The sequence below is a fragment of the Rhea pennata genome, chromosome 8 (assembly GCF_028389875.1).
Source record: "Rhea pennata isolate bPtePen1 chromosome 8, bPtePen1.pri, whole genome shotgun sequence".
NCBI lineage: Eukaryota > Metazoa > Chordata > Aves > Rheiformes > Rheidae > Rhea > Rhea pennata.
Genome location: NC_084670.1, coordinates 10,902,287 through 10,924,105, shown reverse-complemented (window position 1 = coordinate 10,924,105; position 21,819 = coordinate 10,902,287). Strand labels below are relative to the sequence as shown.

At 48.4% G+C, this 21,819-nt stretch overlaps 1 protein-coding gene across 17 annotated transcripts in view; it reads left to right on the top strand.

The window, feature by feature from the left end:
* The window catches only part of MAST2 (microtubule associated serine/threonine kinase 2), a 196,733-nt gene extending 184,806 nt beyond the window's left edge, over positions 1 to 11,927 (top strand). For all 17 annotated transcript variants that reach the window (XM_062581834.1, XM_062581828.1, XM_062581832.1 and 14 more), the window contains 6 exons: positions 1,858 to 2,073; positions 3,724 to 3,950; positions 5,440 to 5,562; positions 6,651 to 6,787; positions 7,020 to 7,207; positions 7,889 to 11,927. In XM_062581834.1, coding sequence (XP_062437818.1) covers positions 1,858 to 2,073; positions 3,724 to 3,950; positions 5,440 to 5,562; positions 6,651 to 6,787; positions 7,020 to 7,207; positions 7,889 to 9,942 — 2,945 coding nt within the window. In that variant the 3' untranslated portion in view covers positions 9,943 to 11,927. The remainder of the gene's footprint in view (positions 1 to 1,857; positions 2,074 to 3,723; positions 3,951 to 5,439; positions 5,563 to 6,650; positions 6,788 to 7,019; positions 7,208 to 7,888) is intronic.
* Positions 11,928 to 21,819: the final 9,892 nt, after the last annotated feature.

The following is a 21,819-nucleotide window of genomic DNA, read 5'->3' as shown; positions in this document are numbered from 1 at the left end:
GGAGAACTAGAGTGCAGTGTTGAGGAATAAGGGCTAACTGGGTAAGAAAAGAGATTATGGATGCATTATGGACGCATAATCCGTGCATTATGGAGATTATGGACAAAAGGGATACCGAACAGAGTTGGAGTCGCAGTGAGGCTGGACAGGAACACAGTGAAGGGCACTGAGCATGGTGATGGTGGATTGACTGCAGGAGTGGAAAGGCCTTAGAGTAAGTTTGCATCCAAGCCTGGAGTGAAACCCAAGGTTCCCAGCTCTCATTATCCCTCTTCTGCAATCCCATCTGAGTGCAATTTGCTCACAAATTGTCCCATTGCCCTTTATGGCTGGTTCTCTCAGAAGATGAGAGCCTGGTATTGCAATCACTTAATCCATTAACTCATATGGAGAGGTGTAGGTATGATGGAAGTGACTTACCATACCCTAAGATGACACAAGTCATGGCGAAAGCGTAGGATAAAAGTCTTAGAGCTTCTCAATTTCACACAGAAAGCCTAGAAACATGCAAATAACAATTACAAGAAAGTTCTCAGTACAAATTTGAGCATCTGAAAGTTGTGATAGACAAAAATGAAGCTTCTTAGGGCAGCCTGCACCCTTGTGCATTAGAACAGACTTAAATTCCATGCTCCTCAGATCTTCCAGTGCTTCAGTCAGTGCCTGGGATTCAAGGATAGCATTGCTTCAGTGCATCCCCTGCCTGCAAAGTAAAGTCAGAGGCAGGGGATTGCAGGCAAAAGAATTTCATTCCTGTCACTGCCTTGGAGTGCTCCTCTAATGCGTAATTCAGCCTTTTCACATGCAGCCTCCAATTCTGAGTTCCTCATTGTCTGGGAGCCTAATCTGAAAGTCTGTGGCTGTTAAATGTTGAACTGGCATCTGGTACTGCAGTGTATGGGAATGGTGCTCTGAATTTTTATTTCCATGGTACTTCCTGCTTTTAGTATGCAGAGCAGTGGTGCCCACTTAAATAGCAGTGATCAATGTTTTATTCTGTCCTCTTTGTTCAAAAGGTGGCCCTTAGGCTTTATTTATTGCATGCTGTTCCAAATTTGCTTTTGAAGACAGAATGATTAATTTTGCTCATGGACTTGCTGCGTTGTTCACCAGTTGCATTCCTGAGCACCTTGCAAGTTCCAATTAATGCGTTTTCACAGCGCCCCTTTAAGATATCAGCTGGGGAACTGAGGAACAGAGCTTGAGGACACCCCTTTCCTCCTGAACCTGCTAATGCTGCATGCCCAGTCTGAGAAACTTGGCCTGGTTTTACAGTTTACTTTGCATTTTATATATAATTACAGAAGGTTAAGTAATTCAAGATTGAATTGTGAATAGTGCACAGAAGTGGGCAAATTAGGGTTGTCACTGAAATCCAGATTTTTGCTTTCCCTTACTTTAGTATCTTACTGTTCTCTTAAAATGGAGTTTTTATGTGCAAGTACAGTAAAACGTGGTTCTTCTATTACAAGTGGGTTTTAACTTTAAGATTGACGATTCTTGCTGGTTGTAAAAATGGAGCACTTGCCATAAACTTGTTTCCATCTATAAGCAATCCTATCGAAATGGCTTGCTTAGGTGCAGAACTGCACCATAGCTTTAGGATTCATGCAACTCTTCTACTGAGCAATGTGATTTCATTAGCAAACTTTTCCAACAGAATAGAAGCTGCTAATTTTCTATGTTCAGAATAATACCATTTCTGTAAATAAGAATTCAAGCCCTGGGGTTTCTTCTTAGGAAAATTTACTCTTGGACTTCATGTAAACATGACTTTGATTTAATGTATTTTGCCTGTAGGGGAATAGACTGTTAGGAATTCCCTGTGGTTCTAATCTGTTTTAATTTAAACTGTAGCTGGGAGCACTGCAGATTTCTCTGATCCACGCGCTCGCAGTAATAGCAATGAAGGCCCAGACTTTACCACTCCAAAAGCCATCAGCGATTTGGCAGTGCGGCGGGCACGACACAGGTTGCTCTCTGGGGAATCAGGGGAGAAACGTACCTCGAGACCTGTCAATAAAGTGATTAAATCAGCATCCGCTACTGCCTTGTCTCTCCTGATTCCCTCAGGTAAGAAATGCCTTGAGTTAGGCATTGTGAGACTCTGCAAGCACCGAACAAAAGATCTGCGGATAGGTCCTCCCCTTTCCGCGCTCCCAGACTACCGCTGCATCCCAGCTTTTACAGTTGTGAATATTTACTGCTTGCTAGGGTAACAAATACTGATTCATCAAAGATGAGGAGTATTTGTGCTGGGGGGGCTCTGTCTGCAGCTTCTGCAAATGGCAACTGGCCCTTACTGTTTTGGGGAGTAGTTTTTTGTTTAATTTGGCTCCTGGAGCATAAGCTGGTCCCTAGGCAGTGGTGCAGCAAGGAGGGATGTGGACCTGGAGCGATTTTAACCCTCAAGGTGCTATTTTGTCACATGCAAACAGCTAACAGCTGTGTTGTTTGGGAGCTGCATGCATCCGGTGCGTTTGTGCGCTCGGAAGTTATGGAAACTTGGTTAAATGCTATTGAGCGTTTGAGATTTCAATAGTGTAAGTAACTCGCTAAGTAAGTTAATGCCTAATAACTTACGCTGTTGTGCAGCTCTGTCTCTAAGTAGAGACAAACCTTGACAATTCCTAATGCTGGATGGTTCTAGCAAACAGCCCAGTCAGGCAGAGCTGTGAGAGACCGGTTCAGGAGGAGGCTCTCCCTACCAGGGACTTGTCCCTCTTCCCAGAGAAAGGATGATGTACATCTCATTTCATATGGTCTGGGCGGTGGTTGCTTTTTGAACTAAAAAAATCCCTCCTGAAAATCTCTCAAAGGGTATTTAATCACCCAGCAATGGTTCTTCCAGAGCTGCTCTCATCTGCCGGGTAAATATATGCTGGGTGATTCAGCAGGTGTTTCTTAATGGATTTAGTATTTCTTTTTACAGCTGCATTTAATACTGCTACTGTTTGGGGTTGTTCTACTGATGTTGACCAGCTTTACTTCAAAATGAGAGTTTTGTGTTTGTTTTGTGTTTCTTTTATATGTGGATATTGTTACGTTAGCAAGCAGAGTGAGATATTTTAGCCAGTAGCCCAGCTGAGTCACCGCCACATAAGTGAGAACTGAGATCCCTGGGAAATGCACCCTAAAATACACTTGTGATGTTGTTAGAAGCTGCAGTGTTCCTGCATTAGCTACTGTTCTAGGGTTAAATATTTTGCCCCTGTGAATTTAAAACATTACCAAAATTACCTAGATGTAGTTGTTGTCTGATTGCTTCCCATTTTTTTTTCCCGATACTAACTGGCTTTGACTTATCTCAGCACAAACATGCCGCTTGCATCAAGATCTAGAAAGTATCTGATCTTTTGGAGAGGGATAGTATTTCATAACCTTTTAATGGAGTATTCCAAGATTGTGCCTAGACCAAATATTTATGATGGGTTATAAATCCCTGAAACAGAAGTAAACACTGTAACCCAACCATAATTCTAGATGAGCAGAGCTGCTTTATTAAATACGTATTACCAAACATGCTTTTTGGAAAATCCACTGATTTTTTGTATTTGTAGCATGGATTAGCTAAATCTGCAGGAAAAGCCCTGCTCTAGTGAAGACCACCAGCTCTTAAGGGCATTGGGAGAGATGATTTCCTAGCTATTCTCTAACAAGAATTTTATCTCTTTTGGAGGCCTTGTTTCCTAATTTTTGCACACCTTTGTGTCATCGCTGTAGATCACCACACGTGTTCCCCATTGGCTAGTCCAATGTCACCTCATTCTCTATCCTCAAACCCATCTTCGAGGGACTCCTCACCCAGCCGCGACTTTTCTCCTGCTATCGCAAACCTGAAACCACCAATCATCATCCATCGGGCTGGAAAGAAATATGGTTTCACTCTCCGTGCCATTCGCGTCTATATGGGTGACAGTGATATCTACACTGTGCATCACATGGTCTGGGTATGTCTCTGCTTTTCTCAAAAGAGTCCCCTTGGGTCCAGAAATGCTCTCTGCTATGACTGGGGGATCTAGCTTTATAAACTGTTTTGCCACCCTGTTTCCACTGTCTTTATTTGGACCCACAGTTATCTTTTTGGGGTGGGGAAAACCCTTAAAGAATTAATAACAGCATTTTGGGTTTAAGTCTAGCATTTTTCAAGCCCCTCACAGAATCACAGCAACTTTTCTTCTTTCTTTCTTCCCTGGTTACATGAATCCACCTCCTTTCTCCTGTAGCTCATATTTTAAAGCATGTTTCTTTGTACATCCCTCTTTGTTTCTGTTGGGGTTGTTGCATGAGGGTCACTTATAGCTAATTTTTTCAGACCTGTGTTAGCAATGACAATTTGCTTCAGATCGGTTCAGCCTGCCAGGGTTTTCAGAGCAGATGCTTGGAATTGATTACAAGCCTTCAAGCGTCATGCTGCTGTGCTGATTGCCCAGGGAATTGGCTCTTGGTTCAGCTGTGTGCTATTTCACAAGGTCTGGTTTCCATGTCTATATCTCTTCCTTCACATAAATCGTGGTACTTGATCTCTGTGTTTGGTAACGTATATGACCTCTAGGAATGATCCTCTCCCTGAAGCAACATTATGTACAGTTAGAGAGAAGGGAGCCAGGGTAAAGGTTGTTCATTCTTTTCCATGTATCTCTGTGTTCATTAGGTAATTTGGACTTCATATGTGTTGATCATCATTTAACACCCATTTGTGCATACAAAAATAATCTGCAGCTGCATTTCTTCCCTTGTTCTTCTCTGCTGTCCTTGGAAAATGCCAAATTTATCAAGATACTAATTTGTGACTTTTTCTGGCTGGAGGGAGATCTGAAGTATTCTCAAGCATAACTATCACCTCACTTGAAAGGAAACTTGCCTTTCTACACAGTGATGGGGGAGAGGCAGCATTGTCAGGGGGAAAGATCCTATGTTGTGTAGGTTAATAAGGGAGGAAAGATGGGAAAACTCCGTTTGGAATTAGATGCAGTATAGGCAACCTAAACACTTAGCACGGAGTCTTCTTTAAAAGCCTTTTGGCCTTCTCAGATACTAACATTTGTGTGTTAAGCTGTTGGATTTGGAATAGCAAAAGACTTGAAAAAGATTGAATACTTACCTGGAAATTAAGAGTATCCAGTTAGGATTTCTGGATGATGAAAATTTTTGGAAGAGTGTTAAGACTCCTGGTTTGGGAGGAGCTGGTTTTTCGATCAGCTTAACCACCCTGGGTGTCTGCCTTGGATCAGGAGATGACTGCCAGGGAGCTGGGGGGGCAGAGGAAGAGCGCAGAGCCGTGCATTTGGCTGGGCCAGTCAACGGTTTCTTCTACCACCTGTGAAGCAGCCGATGCTGGCCACAGCATGAGCCGAGCCGAACGGGCTGCGAGTCCGATCTGGCCAGCAGCCTTGTACGTTCCTCTTCTCAAACTGGTTGTTCCCTTCTCGTTGCCAGCACGTGGAGGAAGGCGGTCCGGCTAACGAAGCAGGCCTGCGTGAAGGGGATCTGATAACCCATGTCAACGGGGAGCCTGTCCATGGACTGGTGCACACGGAAGTGGTGGAGCTGATCCTGAAGGTAGGCACTCAGCCCTGTGTGGTTTTGGAAAATAGCTAATATGCAAAATATGAAACAGCTTGTTTAAAACTCTGTAGCTATTTAATTTCCATTGTCTGAAATACAAAGCAAGCACATGGCACCTGGCCTTTGCTGTAGCGTGATCTCTTTATCTGCAAAATTGTCTGCATGTAGTTTAAGCTGAATTCCAACATTTTTTGTGAGAAATAAGGGCCCGCCAGATGCATAGTTAGCAGCATCAGCAAGAAAGGTTAATAAGTTTTAAGTATACCTTTCCTCAAGCATCTCTTTAAGAAACAAATACCTTCAAAATTTTCCAAATTACTTTTTTTTTTTTTGGCTTTAGGCTGTGTGCTAATGTTATTAGCTCTTAATACTGCTTTCTCAAGGATTATTCCCGGTGGTATTTAAAAGCAGCTTTGTAATGGTAGGTCTTAAAATTATCCAGTTAAATGACTTGCATTTTGATACCTCCTCTAAGCTGAATTCATTTATGTAAATAAAACCTGAAGTTTTAGACAGTTCCAAGAAGTCTTTGGGATTGCAAATAGAGGAGCAATTTTTTTTTTTCTGAGTTGAGTGAGACAAGCCATGCTCTGTGGCACAGATTCATCTTGACAGATGCTTGATACGCTCACATCTGCCATCAGTCAGAGCACTGGAAATAGCGAGTGGGATTGGTGACAGAATATCACTTTGTTCAAGTTTCCAAACAGAAGATGCCTGATGGTATCATTTAATAGTATTTATTCAGCGTCTAGCACCACTGCATTTTGAGGCTATGTAAGTATTGAACGGAGGCAGTCAGGATGTCAATGGGAGAGGTCAGATGCCCTGTTCTCTCTGCTCTGGGAAGCTTCACCCACCAGCTGGGATCTGATTTAATCATTTGTGAAAGCCTAACTAAAGAGGGCTTTCTCTCAGCTCCTCCTTAATAAATGATAGGTGGAGATGCCAAGAGGGAAATGGAGTTTGACATAGGATTACAAAATGGCAGTCAGTGATAAACTAGCTGTCTACCTGCTTAGCCTGCAGATCTGCTTCAAAAAGCCACATTTTAAGCAACGTCCGCTTGTTGTTTGTGACAGAGTGGAAATAAAGTGTCCATCTCGACCACGCCATTTGAGAACACGTCGATCAAAGTTGGGCCAGCTCGAAAGGCCAGCTACAAATCCAAGATGGCTCGTAGGAACAAGAAAAGCAAAACTAAAGATGGTCAGGAAAGGTTAGTGTTGATATTTCCCTGTGAAAATTAGGTGGTAACCAAGATAATGTAACAAGGATTTTGTCAAAGCAATTTGCAGATGATGTCTGCCAGCAGGCACATTCTTTGATTTTTCTTTTTTCGTTTTGTTTTCTTTTGTTCCTTGACTGTGCTATTAAATTGACTGAAATATGCTGATAAATATAAATAAGTCATTTGGGCTTGTAAACATCTTTTAAATGCTTTTCCACAGTAAGAAGAAGAGTTCTTTGTTCAGGAAGATCACCAAACAAGCATCACTGCTTCACACCAGCCGCAGCTTATCTTCTCTGAACCGCTCGCTCTCTTCTGGAGAAAGTGTGCCTGGTTCCCCAACTCACAACCTGTCTCCTCGGTCACCTACACAGAGTTACAGATCCACCCCCGAGTCTGTACACTCAGGTAAAAGCAAAAAAAAAAAAAAAAAAAAAAAAAAAAAAAAAAAAAAAAAAAAGTGAGGGGGGCAAGATTTGGAGAAAATTTTAATGTTTACTTATTGATTCACTTTTGAAATAAAATATACAGCAACAGGCATGGATCTGGTTTTGAAGTAAAATGACAACTGCTGCATAGGCTACCTTAAGGATGGATGTGTTGTCATTCATTTATTCTTGAAAAAAAAATCCCTGCATCCTGTTAAGAGTGCAAGTGCTGAACTACGTTATCCTTTTACTTTGATGCAAATGTGTGTTGTAAGCTGCAATGTTTTTATAGCCGTTTGACACATTTTCTGTATTAGTTCTGAAAAAAAGAATCAAAACACTATGGAAAAGTCATATTTGAAAATTAGATTAGCTGACAGAATAAAGGAATTTGCATTCTGAGAAGAGCATTGAAACACATGGTTTGTCTGCTTGGAGCTTTTACAGAGGAAGTGTTCTGGTAGCAGAATGTTTCTGTGTTCTGGTGTTGTGACAATGATGTGAATGTTCGGTGGAAGCCGTAGAATATTACCTCGTAATGTTGCTGCAGTGGTTAATACCACATGGCATTTTGTGTTGCTTTCGCCTGTCTTATTTTCAATAACTTGTTTTAATAGTCAATATGTAATAATCTTTTTGATCTTTTTTTTTCTTTTTTAAGTTGGTGGCAATTCTTCCCAGAGCAGCTCTCCCAGTTCCAGTGTCCCCAATTCTCCAGCCAGCTCTGGACACATCCGACCCAGTTCTCTGCATGGACTGGCACCAAAGCTTCAAAGGCAGTATAGATCTCCAAGGCGTAAATCTGCAGGAAATATCCCTCTGTCACCACTAGCTCACACTCCATCACCAACGCCACAGTCTACATCCCCACAACGCTCCCCTTCTCCTTTACCAGGGCATTCCGTTGGCAGCTCCAGTATTATTCAATCATTTCCAGTAAAACTGCACTCCTCTCCACCACTGGTAAGACAAATTTCTCGACCCAAAAGTGCTGAGCCCCCTAGGTCTCCTTTGCTGAAAAGAGTCCAGTCGGCAGAGAAACTGGCTGCCTCGCTGTCATCTTCTGAGAAGAAGCTGGCTTCCTCACGAAAGCATAGCTTGGATATCTCTCATTCTGAATTTAAGAAGGAAATGCTACAGAGGGATCCTAGTCTCCAGAGCTTACAAGAATCTGCAAATGAAACAACAAGTGGAAAGCTTGGACTAGCGGAAAAGGGGATGTTGCAGAAGCCAGGCTCCAGGAAGCTGGGTGCTATTCGACAAGACAGAGTGGAGAGGAGAGAGTCTCTGCAAAAGCAGGAGGCCATAAGAGAAGTAGATTCCTCAGAAGATGAAACAGATGATGGTTCAGAGGATAGTCAAGATGGAAGAAGACTGGACAAGCCACCTGACAGTGGAGACCAAGGCTCTGATTCTTTTAACGAGGATAAGTTTTCCTCTAAATTAGAAAGCAAAGATAGCATTGAAGATGATGCCTTTCTGCCGGAAGATCCGAAAGGTACAGATTTGCAGAAAGTAGATAATCAGCAAGCCAAGGCTCTTTCAGAGCTGCTGCAAACTAGTGTGCACCCTTGCCCATCAGAGACCCTCCCAAGAACTTCTCCAGAAAAATTAGCTAACTCAGAAAAGCCATTCCTAAGATCAGAAACAACTGCAAAGGAACATAAATTGCCAGAAAACAAAACTTTTGAGTATTTTAGTCAAGAAAGCAAGTCTTGTGAAGCAGTCAAAGACTTAGGGAAAACTACAAGTACTCCAAAAACAGTAGATCACACAGAACATGTACAGTGCCCATCCGTGAAACCTCTTAAACTTGAACAAGGTGACTCTTCAGGGGCCTCCTCTGGTAAGCTGGACCTGAAAGACTCTCTGCTACCAGAAATCAGTCAGAAAAAACATGACTCTAAACCTCTGCTAGCTCTTTCTCCGTGTTGCACAGCAAGCGTAAGCGTTACGCTCTCAACGAGCCATGGGAATGGCAGTGCCGAGGGTCGCAAAGAAACGCTGCATCCTGTAGAGCACAGCAGCACCTTTCTGTGTCCTGCAGGCAGAAGTGAAACATCTCCTAAAAGTCCTAGTTCTGAAAAACAGCCCAGCCTGTCCCAGACAGAGAATGTTTCAGCTACTAGCAAAATGAGCCAGGGCAGTGCCCCAGGTACCGTGTCCTCCCCACTTCTTGTCTCTGTGTCCCAGCTAGTACCGTTAGCGCAAAGCATTTTGGGCCCCCTGAAGCTCGGTGTGACTGGTTCTGGCGAGCCGGAAAAAAGGAAGGATTCCCCCCATTTGAGTGCCTCCTGTAAAGAGGAGAGGGATTCAAAACAAAAAAAGCAGGAAACTTTACAAGCAGGACCATGTCAAGAGAGAGCCAAACCTCCTAGCACCGGCAGCCTGACCACAAGGAGCGGATCTTGCACGGAGTCATTGCACGCAGCGAAGCTGTGGGAGGCGACGTGTCCCACGGGGGCAAAAAAGGAGCCAACTCTTTGCAGTTCGAGATCATCTGAAGCTTTGGGAAGTAGCTGCAAAAGCACTCCTTCGAAGGAGCTATTGCATGCTCTGGGACAGCCTCTTTTGGGGGCCTCTCCTCTGCCAGATGGCAGTACAAGGCCCTGTAAAGATGGGACTCTCACGCAAGGAAAAAGCAAAGAGGTTGGAAGTCAATTAAAAGTACAAGACTTTCCTCTGTCACACGATGGTGCTGTGAAGAAAACATAGCAGCATCCCTGGTACACATGGACTGGAGCGTTCTGCATTCGAAATAGAGACTGCATGTTTGAATTTTGTAATATACACTAATATAAAACAGAACTTGTGTACATCTATTTTTGGGAGGGTTTTTCATACTGTTTTTTGTGTTTTTTCATCCTTGCTATTCTATTTTTGTACACAGTAATGCTTGCTGTTTGAGGTCTCTTTAGAACAGGGTATCTTTAAAGCAGGGCTTAAGAAACAGTTTGCTCATTTTTCCCTTCCTGCCCTTTTATTTCTTCCTGAGTTTAGGGCCTCTTGTACTCTTCTCTCCAATTCTGCGTTGATTTCAGATCCCAAAAATTCTGAGTGCAAAAAAGGCAGCTTACTTTAAAATCTTTGCTTTTCAACCTTCTCTTTCAAATGTCATTGAAATTCACAGATTTCAAGTATTTGCTTTGAATTTACAGGCCAATTTTCTTTGACAAGGAGGGCAAAATACTTTTTTGTCCATGAGTTATTCTGGAAATACGAGTCCTCTTCACTGCAACTAAGGCCTCTCTGTCACTGTATGCATTTACAGTCTTGCATACAGCTTTGAGTGCCTCGCCTCCATATCCTGAGGCTAGGGTGGAGGGATCAGACAGAGGGATGTTCCTGTCTTCTCTTTAAACCAATTACGAATATCTTTTCAATGGAGTTATCAGAAAGAAAAACCTCCAATTTGTAAGCTTTTTTTTTTTTTTTTTTTTTTCCAGGGGGATTGATTGTTTTTACTTATCCTTTATGGGACACAAGGTAACTCTTCTCCCTGTGTTTTTAAAATTTTAATGATATTTTATCTTCCCTTCTCTGGCTTCAATTTGTAACTTGCCCTGCCTCAGAATAAATGACCCCCAGGAAAGGAGTACCATGTAGGTTGTTTTAAAGTAGGGAAATTTATAGTCATGTGTTCTTCAATATAGCTTGGGCAAAGTTACCTCAAAGGTAAATGAGCTTTGGAGACTTTTCCTTCCTTTGGTGAGTCTAAATAGATAGGGATTTTAAGGTGTTCCTTAATAGTTTTGAATTAGGGCTTGGAAAACTCACTGAGTTTTCCTAATCTGCCTGTTAAATAATAATAATAATAAATCCTATGAGGAGTTCTGACTCCTTGAGTTCTGTGGACAAGCTGCAAGCAGACTTCAAATCACATGTGATATTTCAGGATTTCAGCTTTTGACAGCTAGGTCATTTCCACTGCTGAGGTCACTTGGTTCCTTTAAAAATTACTATTCGCTCGTAGGTTTAGACATTGCTTTGCTTTAAGTGTGACTGGCTCTGGATAACAGTGTTCTTTGAGGATTAGATCAATAATAATACACCAGTAAATGTGTTGAGTGGTGATATCTATAGCACTGTAAGCCGTTTCTTCATCCAACTAAAGGTTACTGTCGATGAACACTCCCATCATTTTTCCCAGATCGTGTTCAGCTATTATTCTAGTCGTGTCTGAGTATATCTTCCTGTGGATCACCCTCGATATCTGTGTCCTGCTCACTGGCTTACTCTGTTTAGAAGCAAAATGACTGTGCAATAGTATCTCAAGGCTAAAAACTACATCTGTTGGCCTGGTTTCATTATACTGCTGCCTTTTCCGTTGTCTCAGCCTCTTTGAAACTTGAAGTTTTGATTCACTTTCTCTTAATGTTAATATGGTTTCTATATAGGAACGTATTTTCTCCATCTCTCAATTTGATTTCAATGCAATCCACAGATCACAAAAAATATCTGTAATCTTGCCCTGTTTCCCTTCTGTGTAACCATTTTTTTTCTAATCTCTGTCTGATTTTTGGCTGCTTGGATTTCATTTCTGGACCAAGTTTTGATTTGTTTTGAGCTCTTCTTTACCATGTTTAAACTAGTGTTTACTCTGTGTGTCTGTGTGAACATGTATGGTGGTTTTAATACACTAGCAAAAGCCTCAAAGCTCCCAGATAACGTGTAAATAAATCTTGCTGTGACAGTATTGAGAGCAGGGCTGCTGGACTGTCTCTTTGCTCTTTCTGCTGGAATTCGTAGGCTATTCGTATACACTCGGCAATTATAAGCCACAGTATTTCCACCACCGTGTCAGAGTCCTGGGTATCTCCAACGTTTCAAAGGACTCTTACTGATGAGGATCATTCTGTGCTGATTTTGGAGCAGTAGCAAGTAAGGAACAGATTTGGCAGGATCTGATATTTGATCTGGCTGGTTTTCTCCCTGGCGGGTTGATCTACTAAAAAATTGCTGAGAAACAAGCTCTGATTGGCGGTACAGCATAAAATAAAATTCACAGGAATAATGAAAAACGGGTTCAGCATCATGATTCCGTGGTAATTTTGAACAGGAGCCTCAGGTTTAGAGAGCACCTAGCCTTGGCCAGAGGTACCCCATGGAAGTCTGTATAAAATAAGTAGCAAGTCCAGGGTTGCATGAGGATGTGGTTCAACCTTGCTCTTCCCTTGGTGGTGAACCTTCTGCATGTCCCCATCTCTTTCTCTGGCGTGGAGATGCAGCTTATTCTGTGCGTGTGCTCTCGGAGCATCTCTGAGGGGATCTGGGCTTTAAAAAGTTAAAAGGAAAGCAAACCACTGCTCCTAAAAGGGAGCTTTTTAGCCCGGGTCGTTCTAAGCATTCAGCTCAGCTCATTAGTTGAACAAGCTTAAATATGGGAGCAAGGAGTTCCTGGGGCTGCTTAAAGCAGATGGGATACGAGGGGGCAGCGGAGCAGAGCGATGTTTCGTGTATCCATCCTCTCTGATACGTGAGTTTTCCAGTTTAGAAGGAAATGAAAATGCTATCTGTATTTTTCTACATGTGTATTAAGTCCTCTTCCAGGGCACTATAAATGAGGGGAAGGAGGACCAAACCCACTTTTTTCCACGATACGCAGTGCTCTAGCGTTTCTGAACGCATTTTCAGCATGGTACCTAAGGGTTCTGGCAGCGCTAGCCCAGGAAAGGGGTTTACGTTATGTCTGTGCCAGGGCCGCTGGGCTCGCAGATACCTGTTGTGGGATGTGCAGGCTGGGATGTGACTGAAGGTACCAGCTGCATTGGCTGCTGAGTCCCTCTCTTTGCAGCGAGTAGTTCCAGTGGGGAATTTCAGTGTTATCTTTATTTTTTAATTTTATTTTTGTATTTTTTTTAAGTTGAGTGAAAAACCTTGGTATAGCACAGCTTTTGCCGCTTTTGCCTGAATTGGCCAAAGAAGAGGTGAGATACATGTTTAGTCACCTCCTTTGTAGCTACGGTACAGACAGTGGCCAGTGCAATTGAAGAAACCCGTCTTTTTGGAAGCCAAAACCAAACAGCGTTACCAGGAAAGCATCTGCTCCTAGTGAAGCCTCATCCCGCCTCTCCCCTGCAAGCCCGCGGTTCCCTCCGGATGCCAGGTGCCCATCTTCCCCGTCACGTGTTCCCTCAAGTTTGTATGGGGCATCGTAGCGAAACTTTTCAGTAAGTTTTTTTTTTCCCCTGTGAAAACGTGATACAAAAGCAGATACCTACACCAATATTTATTACTGCTAAGTGTTGCTAGCTCTTCTGATGACCTTGCGAATGTAGGGGGGTGACGAGATGCTGGAAAGCCCTGCAGCGAGGAGCGAGAGCGCGTGCACGGCGGCGCCGCGCGCTCGGCGAATGAGCTACGCGCGTAGCCGCCTGTAACCGCGTTGCTCTCCCGAGCCCTTTCCCCGCTCGGTGTTGTCGTTTCGGGTGCGTTTCTGGCCTCTCTGCGGGTTTCGGAGTTGCGGCGTAGAAGTTGGTTCCGGTCGTTGCCGCTCTCCCGCGTCTCCGGACCTGCCGCCGCCGCCTCCCTGCGCCGTGCCTCGGTTCAGTGTTACTTTCCCCTTTGTCTCTTACTGTTTCAAACTAAGAGAAACGAATGATATTTATTGTAAATATTAGACTTTAGCATTGTAATGGCCACTCCTGGGTCTGAATGTCAGAGGCCTTTGGCTGCTAATGTACTAAAGAGCGCTTGCTGGGGGCGCGGGTGGGAGCGAGCGGCGGCTGGGGTTTCCACGCTTGCATAAGGGTGTGATTTGGAGTTTTGTTTTTTTTTTTTTTTAATTTTTATTATTTTTTTTCTTCCGAAGAGGGGAGGATAAAGTCTTTCTCTGGTTTTCTCTTACTGGATGTGAAGGATAATTCTGTACTTCTAGTAGAAGACTTGACGGAAGTGTGTGTTTACGTTGTGTCCAATTGCCACATCCAGGTGGCTTGCGAGCACCCTTCGGGCTGGGCTCTGCCAAGCTGTGTCACTCAGCACTTAGCTAGAAGAGAGAAAAGTGTGGAATTTACGTGTTTTTAGAAACTTGAACAATTGCCACATAATAGCGGTGCAATAATTTTTATTCATGTTGTACCTGCATGTCGATGTTCAAATCCTCCTCCAAAATAAAAACAATTTTTTTTTACATAATTTCCAGCTTCTGTTCTTTTTTTCTTTCTTTTCTTTTTTCTTCCCCCCCCCCCCCCAGTTTGCTCCCTGGAAAAAGCCGTGGCACGGGGAGGAGGCCTCGGGCTGCCTGCGCCCGGCTGGTCCCCTGCGCCGAGGAGGCGCCGCCTTGCCCCGGGGCCGCTTCCCCGCGGGGTTTCGGGGAGCGCGAGGCTCCGGGCCGCGCCTGGCCCTGCGGCGCGGCGGTCTCTGGATTCGGGTCCGGGCGGCCGATCCGCCACCGCCGGGGCCCGCAAGCGCCCTGTTCCCGCGGCCCCGGGGCTAAAAATACACGAAACGGTGGTGTGTGCGTGGGGGGGGGGTTGGAGGCCGGGAGCCTGGCGCTGGTGCCAGTGCCTCCGCTCGCCGGGATGCCGCTGAGCCGCCTGCCCCCCTCCCCGGCGCTGCCGAGCCCCGGGGCCGAAAACGCGGCCCGAGGCCCGCTGCGTCCCTCCGCTCACCGGGACGGGCCTTCCCCTCCCGCGGCCGGGAGGGCGCAGGAGCCGCCGGCGGCGAGGAGCTCCTTCTAGAAATCATAAACACCGCCCAAAATTATGCCTTGGAGAAGGAAGAAAAAAAAAACCCCGAGAACGAAGCAAGAAGGAAGGAAAGGGGAGGGGGGAAAGAGAGAAAGAAATCGTGCCCAGGATCAAAGCGACGTGCCGTTTGGAAGCCCTCGGCAGAAATATTTCCAGGTTTATTTGTGCAGGCTGCCGCGATGAAAGGCCGCCTTGTTCCCAGGGCCTCGGGCTGGGGCTCGCGCGCCGCGGCTGCTCCGCCGCCGCGCCGGAGGCTGCGCGTCCCCGCGGCCGGGCGCTGCCGGGCCCCTTCCCGGCAGGGTCTCCCCGGCGGGGACCCGGCCCGCCTCGGGCTCGGCGGCAGCGCTTCGATCCGCGCTCGCGCGCGGCGTGCCGGGCCGCTGCCGCCCCTCGCCCCTGCCCTCCCCGCGCCTCACCGAGGTCAGGTATAAAACGCCCGGAGCTATTTATTTCGTGAGTGATGTTCGTCCAAGTGCCCCGACGTTCCTGGTCGCCCTCTCTTCCACCCAGATTCCTCTCTCCTCCTCACGTCTTCCCAAACTTCAGGCCAAAGTTGCACTTTTTTTCTTTCTTTTTTTTTTTTTTTTGAAGAGCTATTTTTGTTTCTCCAGCCTGTTTCGTAAGATGCACCAGTCCACCCAACTGCAATTTCCCTCAAGCAGCTGCTTCTCGGTGCGAGCCTTGTCTTCCCTGCGGTGCCGGGCAAACCGGGTTTGGTCGAAGTACCCCTGGCCGAAAGCGGAGGGAGCCCGGGTCCTGCATCCCCAGATCCTGCATCCCTGTGTCCCACATTCCCGTGTCCCACATCCTCAGGTCCTGCATCTCCAGGTCTTGCTTCCCCAGATCCCCATGTCTCACATCCTTGTGCCCTGCATCCCCCACACCCTCCATCCCCCCATCCTGCACCGAGGGCGGGAGGGAGGGAGGCTGCGTTAAGTCACTTTAACTCCAAAGTGACTTACAACAGTTCACTTTAAACCACCCCTGGTTTGAGACGTGGCCAGACCGCCCGGGTTAGGCACATCTGAGGTGGGACGGGAAGGGTGGCTCTGGCTGAACCCCAGCCCGGAAACGTCGGTTGGGCTTTAGCTCAGCCTGGCGGCGCAGGGGGGGGGAAACTGCTGAGAACAGGACGATTCTGTGCAAAAACGGGAACTGTGTCGCCGATGAAAAGTGCTTTCTCCGGGTAGGATGTTTGTGTTTCCTTTGGCAGAGCTGGACGCGGGAGCGTGCACAGCACCTGCCCGGGGCAGGCCGGGTCTCTCTGCTCCCGGCGCGCCAGATCCGTCCCGGTTCTGTTTGCGATGGGAGGAAGGGAAGGAGGTGGGAACAAGGCTCAAGGGCTGCAGTTAAGAAGCCTTCTGCAGGCAGGAGCCGGGATCTCTCCCGGGGCCCGGCACGGGCGTCTCGCCCCAGGCTTGCCCCGTCCCAGAAGGTCCCGGCACGCTCCCCGGCTCCCCGGGCCGGCTGCGTCCCGGTGCGGGGCCTGCGGAAGATGCTTGGTGCCTTTGCTCGTCCCAGGGGCCCGGTGACACACTGTGAGGTTAATTCTCTCCCTCCTGCCTTTTATTCCTCTTCTGGGAAGCAGCCCCTGGATTTTTTTTTTTTGGTTTGCATCATGCAGCGAGGCCGAGTCAGCTGGGCGCGAGGCGCCCGGGGTTGCCTCTGCCGGGAGAAACGCTGGTCGGTAGGGGCTGGTGCCCAGTGAGCTTCTCCTCCCTGCTCTGCCTTGCCTGTGGCCCCCAAGGGATCACAAAGCTGTAACGCAGCTGCAAAAGGTGCCCTGGGCGCTTGTGCCAAAGCCCTTTGCTTCTCCAGCAAAGCTGGTTTTGTTCTCCCAGGGAATAAGTTTTGCCATCAAAAAGTGCAGATTTGATTAAAATTCAGGGAGAAAACAGTAGACAAGGTAGTTGTTTATTATGATAATGTTGACGTCTTGAATCTTCTGGCCTACAGATCTTCCATCATAGTTGTATAGGTAGAAAAAGGGTAACCTTGGATTGAGATTCTTCCAGCTGAACCAAAACAAATTTATTTTTTTTTCCTTTGAAAATATTGTCCACAGTTGAATTTTGTATTTTAACATTTTGTTCCAATTTGGCCAAAGCCCAGATAGCGAGGTGATGAGATTTCCCCTGAAATGGGGATTCTGGGTCCTTGTGCAACCTCTAATTCTCCGGTTTACTTGAAAGCTCCTGGCCCCCAGCTCCCAGCTTGGACTTGGTGCTCTCGGAAGGGAACCGCTACGTCTCGCTGCGAGCGAGCGCAGCTTACGGCTCTTGGCAAGCGTGGCAAATCGCCCCGTGCTTCCTTGCACTGCGTGCGGGAGCTGGCGGGGAGCGCGGCGCCCCTGGGTGCCATGTGCAGTGGGCGCTGCCGGCACGCCGGATGCCCTGCGCTCGGGGCTGGGACTCGGTCGCGGCAGAGAGAGGAGGCGGGATGCTCTGGGGAAGGCGGGAGGCTTTTGGGAAGGCAGGATGCTTTCCAGGTCGCGGTGCCTCTGCTCTCTTCCTCGGGGTGCTTTGGGGCCGGAGGGGACCATCTCTCCAGGGCTCGCCCAGGTCTGGTGTCCTCCCAGCTCCGCAGCAAGGCAAGGACACGGTGGAGCTCTTGGCTGGAGCCCTAGCTCCACGGCATTGCCCTGTCCCCAAAACACGTCCCCTGGCAGGTTTCCAGAGATGCCCCCAAGCGAGGTGCAGCAAGAGGGTTTGCAAGGGGCCACGGCTGGCCAGGACGTTGTCCCCCTCCTCCTGCCACAGCGGTCGCCCTGCTGGCCGGGCCGGCGCTGGGCTGCTTTGGGCAGGGGGTGGCAGCACCTGGGCCCGGTGGTGCCCAGCAGAGCCGTGTCCCCGCGCGCGGCTGGTGAAGCCGATGCCAAACCGTCGGGGCCGGGACGCCCGCGGGTGCTGCTGCCCGAGACGGGTCCCGTCTCCCTGCCTCGGCGGCGAACCCAGAGGCCTCGCAGGAAGCGCTGCGGCATTGCCAAGGGTGGAAAAATCCTGGGGATCTGCCCTTTCTCCGAGAAGACATCCGAGATGGGTGGTGTTTTTCTTTCCATCCAGTCAGCACGGCCGCTTGGAAATTTCCTACGCCGGCTCCCGGCTGTAATGTTTTCATAGCGAAGCGACCCGTCTGGCAAAGCCCGGGAAATGATTCGCCAATTAGTGACTTACATCTTTCCTGTAATTCTACCTCATTAGCTTTTATTAAAAAGAAATAAATTAAAACAAACCAAAAAAAAAAAAAAAAAAAGGGGGGGGGGGGACCCGTCCTCAGGAGCGGCACGAAAATTCCTCCCAATTTCTCCTGAGTGCCCTCAGATTTGCGCTGTGCCTCCTCGCATGCCGGCTGCCCCTGCTACACCCCGGCGCGCCGTTATTAGCACTGTTATTGCTATTACTATAATTGCTATCGCTGTTAATTGGACACTGCTTCTGGTGCCGGGGGGGCCTACGGGCAGTGGCTGTGCAGAGCTGGGGCCTCAGTGCTTTGCCCCCTTTTTTTTGGTGCAAATCCTTTGCCCTGCCCAGTCCATGGCCAGACCTGTCTCTTGCTGTTCCCCCCCCACCTCCAGCTTCTTCTTTGCAACATGAGTTTTTTTTTTTTTCCTCCAGCGGGAGCGCAGCACCTTCCCTCCGCTCCTTCTCCCGAGAGCGAGCCGGCGTTTTGCCTCCGAGGCGCCGCTGGCACCGGCAGCCTGCCGCAGGCTCCCACCGGCGCAGAGGCCGGCGTTAACCACCTCCCACCACCGTGCCCCGCACCGTGGCCACGTCCCTGCCTCGGCGTCCCACCACCCCTCCTGCCCAGAAACCCTGCCAGCGCCGGGCTGCCGGCACAGCCTCTCCCTGCCGCCGCGGAAAGGCTCCGCTGGCCCTCCTGGCCTGCAGCTCCTGGCCTGCAGCTCCTCGCCGCAGCATCCTTGCACCTGCCTCTTCACCCTTTTTTCTGCTCTGAGGGACACGGGGGCTTTCTGCCCTGTTCAGCTCGGATGCCCCGTTCGCTGGTGCCTGTGGTTCAGGCATCCGAGGAAGTGCTGACTCAGCAGTGGGAAAAGCTTACTTGGCGATTTGAGTAAATGCTGGCCCAGGATTTTTTTGAAGCGGGTGACTCAGCAGTTTGGGGAAATGTCACAGGTTGAAAAAAATGCTGACTCACTGGTTTGCAAGAAGAGGTTTTTATCCTCAGCACTAGGGCTGAACATGAAATGGTTTTGCCTTCTCCTAACTTTCTGAGGACTCACACAGAATGGTTGAGGTTGGATGGGACCTCTGCAGACCATCTCATCCAACCCCCTGCTCAAGCAGGGTCACCTGCAAAGGATCACGTCCAGGTGAGTTTTGAATACCTCCAGAGAAGGAGACTCCACAACCTCTCTGGGCAACCTGTTCCAGTGCTCTGTCGCTCTCACAGGAAAGAAGTTCTTCCTCAAATTCAGGTGGAACTTTCTGTATTTCAGTCTTTGCCCATTGCCTCTCATCCTGTCCCTTGGCACCGCTAAAAAGAGTTTGTCCCTGTCCCTCTGACACCCTCCCTTCAGGTGCTTGTACACATTGCTAAGAAGATCTCCCCTCAGTCTTCTCTTCCCCAGGCTGAAGAGGCCCAGCTCTCGCAGCCGTTCCTCCTGGGGCAGGTGCTCCAGCCCTCTGATCATCCTCATAGCCCTCCGCTGGACTCGCTCCAGTAGCTCCATGTCTCTCTCTCATACTGGGGAGCCCAGAACTGGACACAGCACTCCAAATGAGGCCTCATCAGGGCTGAGTAGAGCGTGCACTCTTCCTAATGCACCCCAGGATACCACTGGCCTTCTTGGCTTCAAGAGCACATTGCTGGCTCATGGTCAACTTTTGTCACCCGCCAGCACTCCCAGGTCCTTTTCTGCAGAGCTGCTCTCCAGAAGGTCAGCCCCCAGCCTGTAAGCTGCATGAGGTTATTCCTTCCTAGGTGCAGGACTCTGCACTTGCCCTTGCTGAACCTCAGGAGGTTCCTCTCTGCCCAGCTCTCCAGCCTGCCCAGGTCTCTCTGAATGGCAGCACAGCCCTCAGGTGTGTCAGCCACTCCTCCCAGCTTGGTATCCTCAGCAAACTTGCTGAGGAGGCACTGCATCCCCTCATCCAGGTCATTGAATAAGTTGAACAAGACTGGATCCAGTACTGATCCCCCTCAGGTGACACTGGTAGCTACAGGCCTCCAGCTAGACTCCCCGCCACTGATGACGACCCTCTGAGCTCTGCCTTTCAGCCAGTTCTCAATCCACCTCACTGTCCACTCATCTAACCCACGCTTCCTGAGCTTATCTAGGAGGCTGTTACGGGAGACAGTGTCAAAAGCCTTCCTGAAGTCAAGGTACACAACGTCCACTGCTCTCCCCTCATCTCCCCAGCCAGTCACTCCATCAGAGAAGGCTATCAGATTGGTTAAGCAGGATTTCCCCTTGGTGAATCCATGCTGGCTACTCCTGACCACCACCTTTTCCTCCACATGGTCAGGGATAATATCCAGGAGGAGCTGCTCCATCATCTTTTCAGAGATGGAGGTAAAAGACTGGCCGGCCTGCAATTTTCCGGGTCCTCCTTCTTGCCCTTTTTGAAGACTGGAGTGACATTTCTTCCAGTCCTCAGGCACCTCTCCAGTTCTCCATGACTTTTCAAAGATGATGGAGAGCAGCCTAGCAACAACATCCACCAGCTCCCTCACCATTCGTGGCTGCATCCCATCAGGCCCCATGGATCTGCGGGTGTCAAATTTGCTTAAATGATGTCTGACTTGCTCATCCTCAACCAAAGGAAAGTCTTCCTTTCTCCAGACTTTCTCTCTCAACTCCAGACGCTGGGATTCCTGAGGGCTGCCCTTAGCAGTCAAGGCTAAAGCAAAGTTATTCAGTAGCTCTGCCTTCTCTGTAGCTTTTGTCACCAGGGCATTCACCTCATTCAGCCCTGGGCCCACATTTTTTTCCTAGTCTTCCTTTTGCTACTATGTATTTGAAGAACCCATTCTTGTAGTCCTTGATTGGTTTTAATTCCAAAAGGGTCTTAGTCTTCCTTGCTGCATCCCTGCATGCGCTGATAATGTTCCTATATTCCTCCCAAGTGGGCTGTTCCCCTTTTCCAGTGTGTGCTTTCTTCTTCTGTTTGAGTTTTGCCAGGAGCTCCTTGCCCATCCATGCAGGTCTCTTGGCCCTTCGCCCGTGGGAACCAGGGCCTGCGATCGCAAGGCTGGCGTCCCTTGTTTGCCCGGGGGGAAGCAGCACACGGTGCCTCGTGGTGCAGCCCTGAGCGCTGTGGCAAGACTTAGCTTCTGCACCAGGAAGGTGCCAGGTGCCTTCTCCTGCTATGACTATTAAAACAAGAGGATTATAAACACCACCTGTGTCCGTTCACGCCCGAGCAGAGCCCAGGCTGCTCTAACGTGGGCAGCCACAGCCACAGGGAAGCGTCTGCTGCGGCGAGGAGCTCCTTGGTACAGGCACACAGGGCCGGCCAGGAGGCGAGGACTTGGGGACGGTGTCTGCGGAGCATCCCCGCTTCCCTCGGCTGCCAGCGAAGCTGCTGGGACTATGTTACCCTTGTAACACCCCCAGCCCGCTTCGTTGACTCTTCAGTGGCCCCCGTGCCTGGTTCTCGTTAGGGAATCAGGAACCCAAGCTACAATTTCCCTAACAACAACTGCAGAGCTGAGGGTCCAAGCGAACGATCCAGCTGATGTGACTGGATCAAGGCAAAGTCGTGTCCCCCTCTCTCTCTCCAGCATCAGTCTGCAGAAGCAGTGCCCCCAATCCGGTTTTCCTCCGATGGTGGAGGAAGCAACGAGGCCTGCAAGAACGTACCTGCTGGCTCCCTGTTCTCTAAAGCTGCTATAAAATGAGCTAAAGAAAGGTGCCGTTGGAGAGCGTGCCGGTGCTACG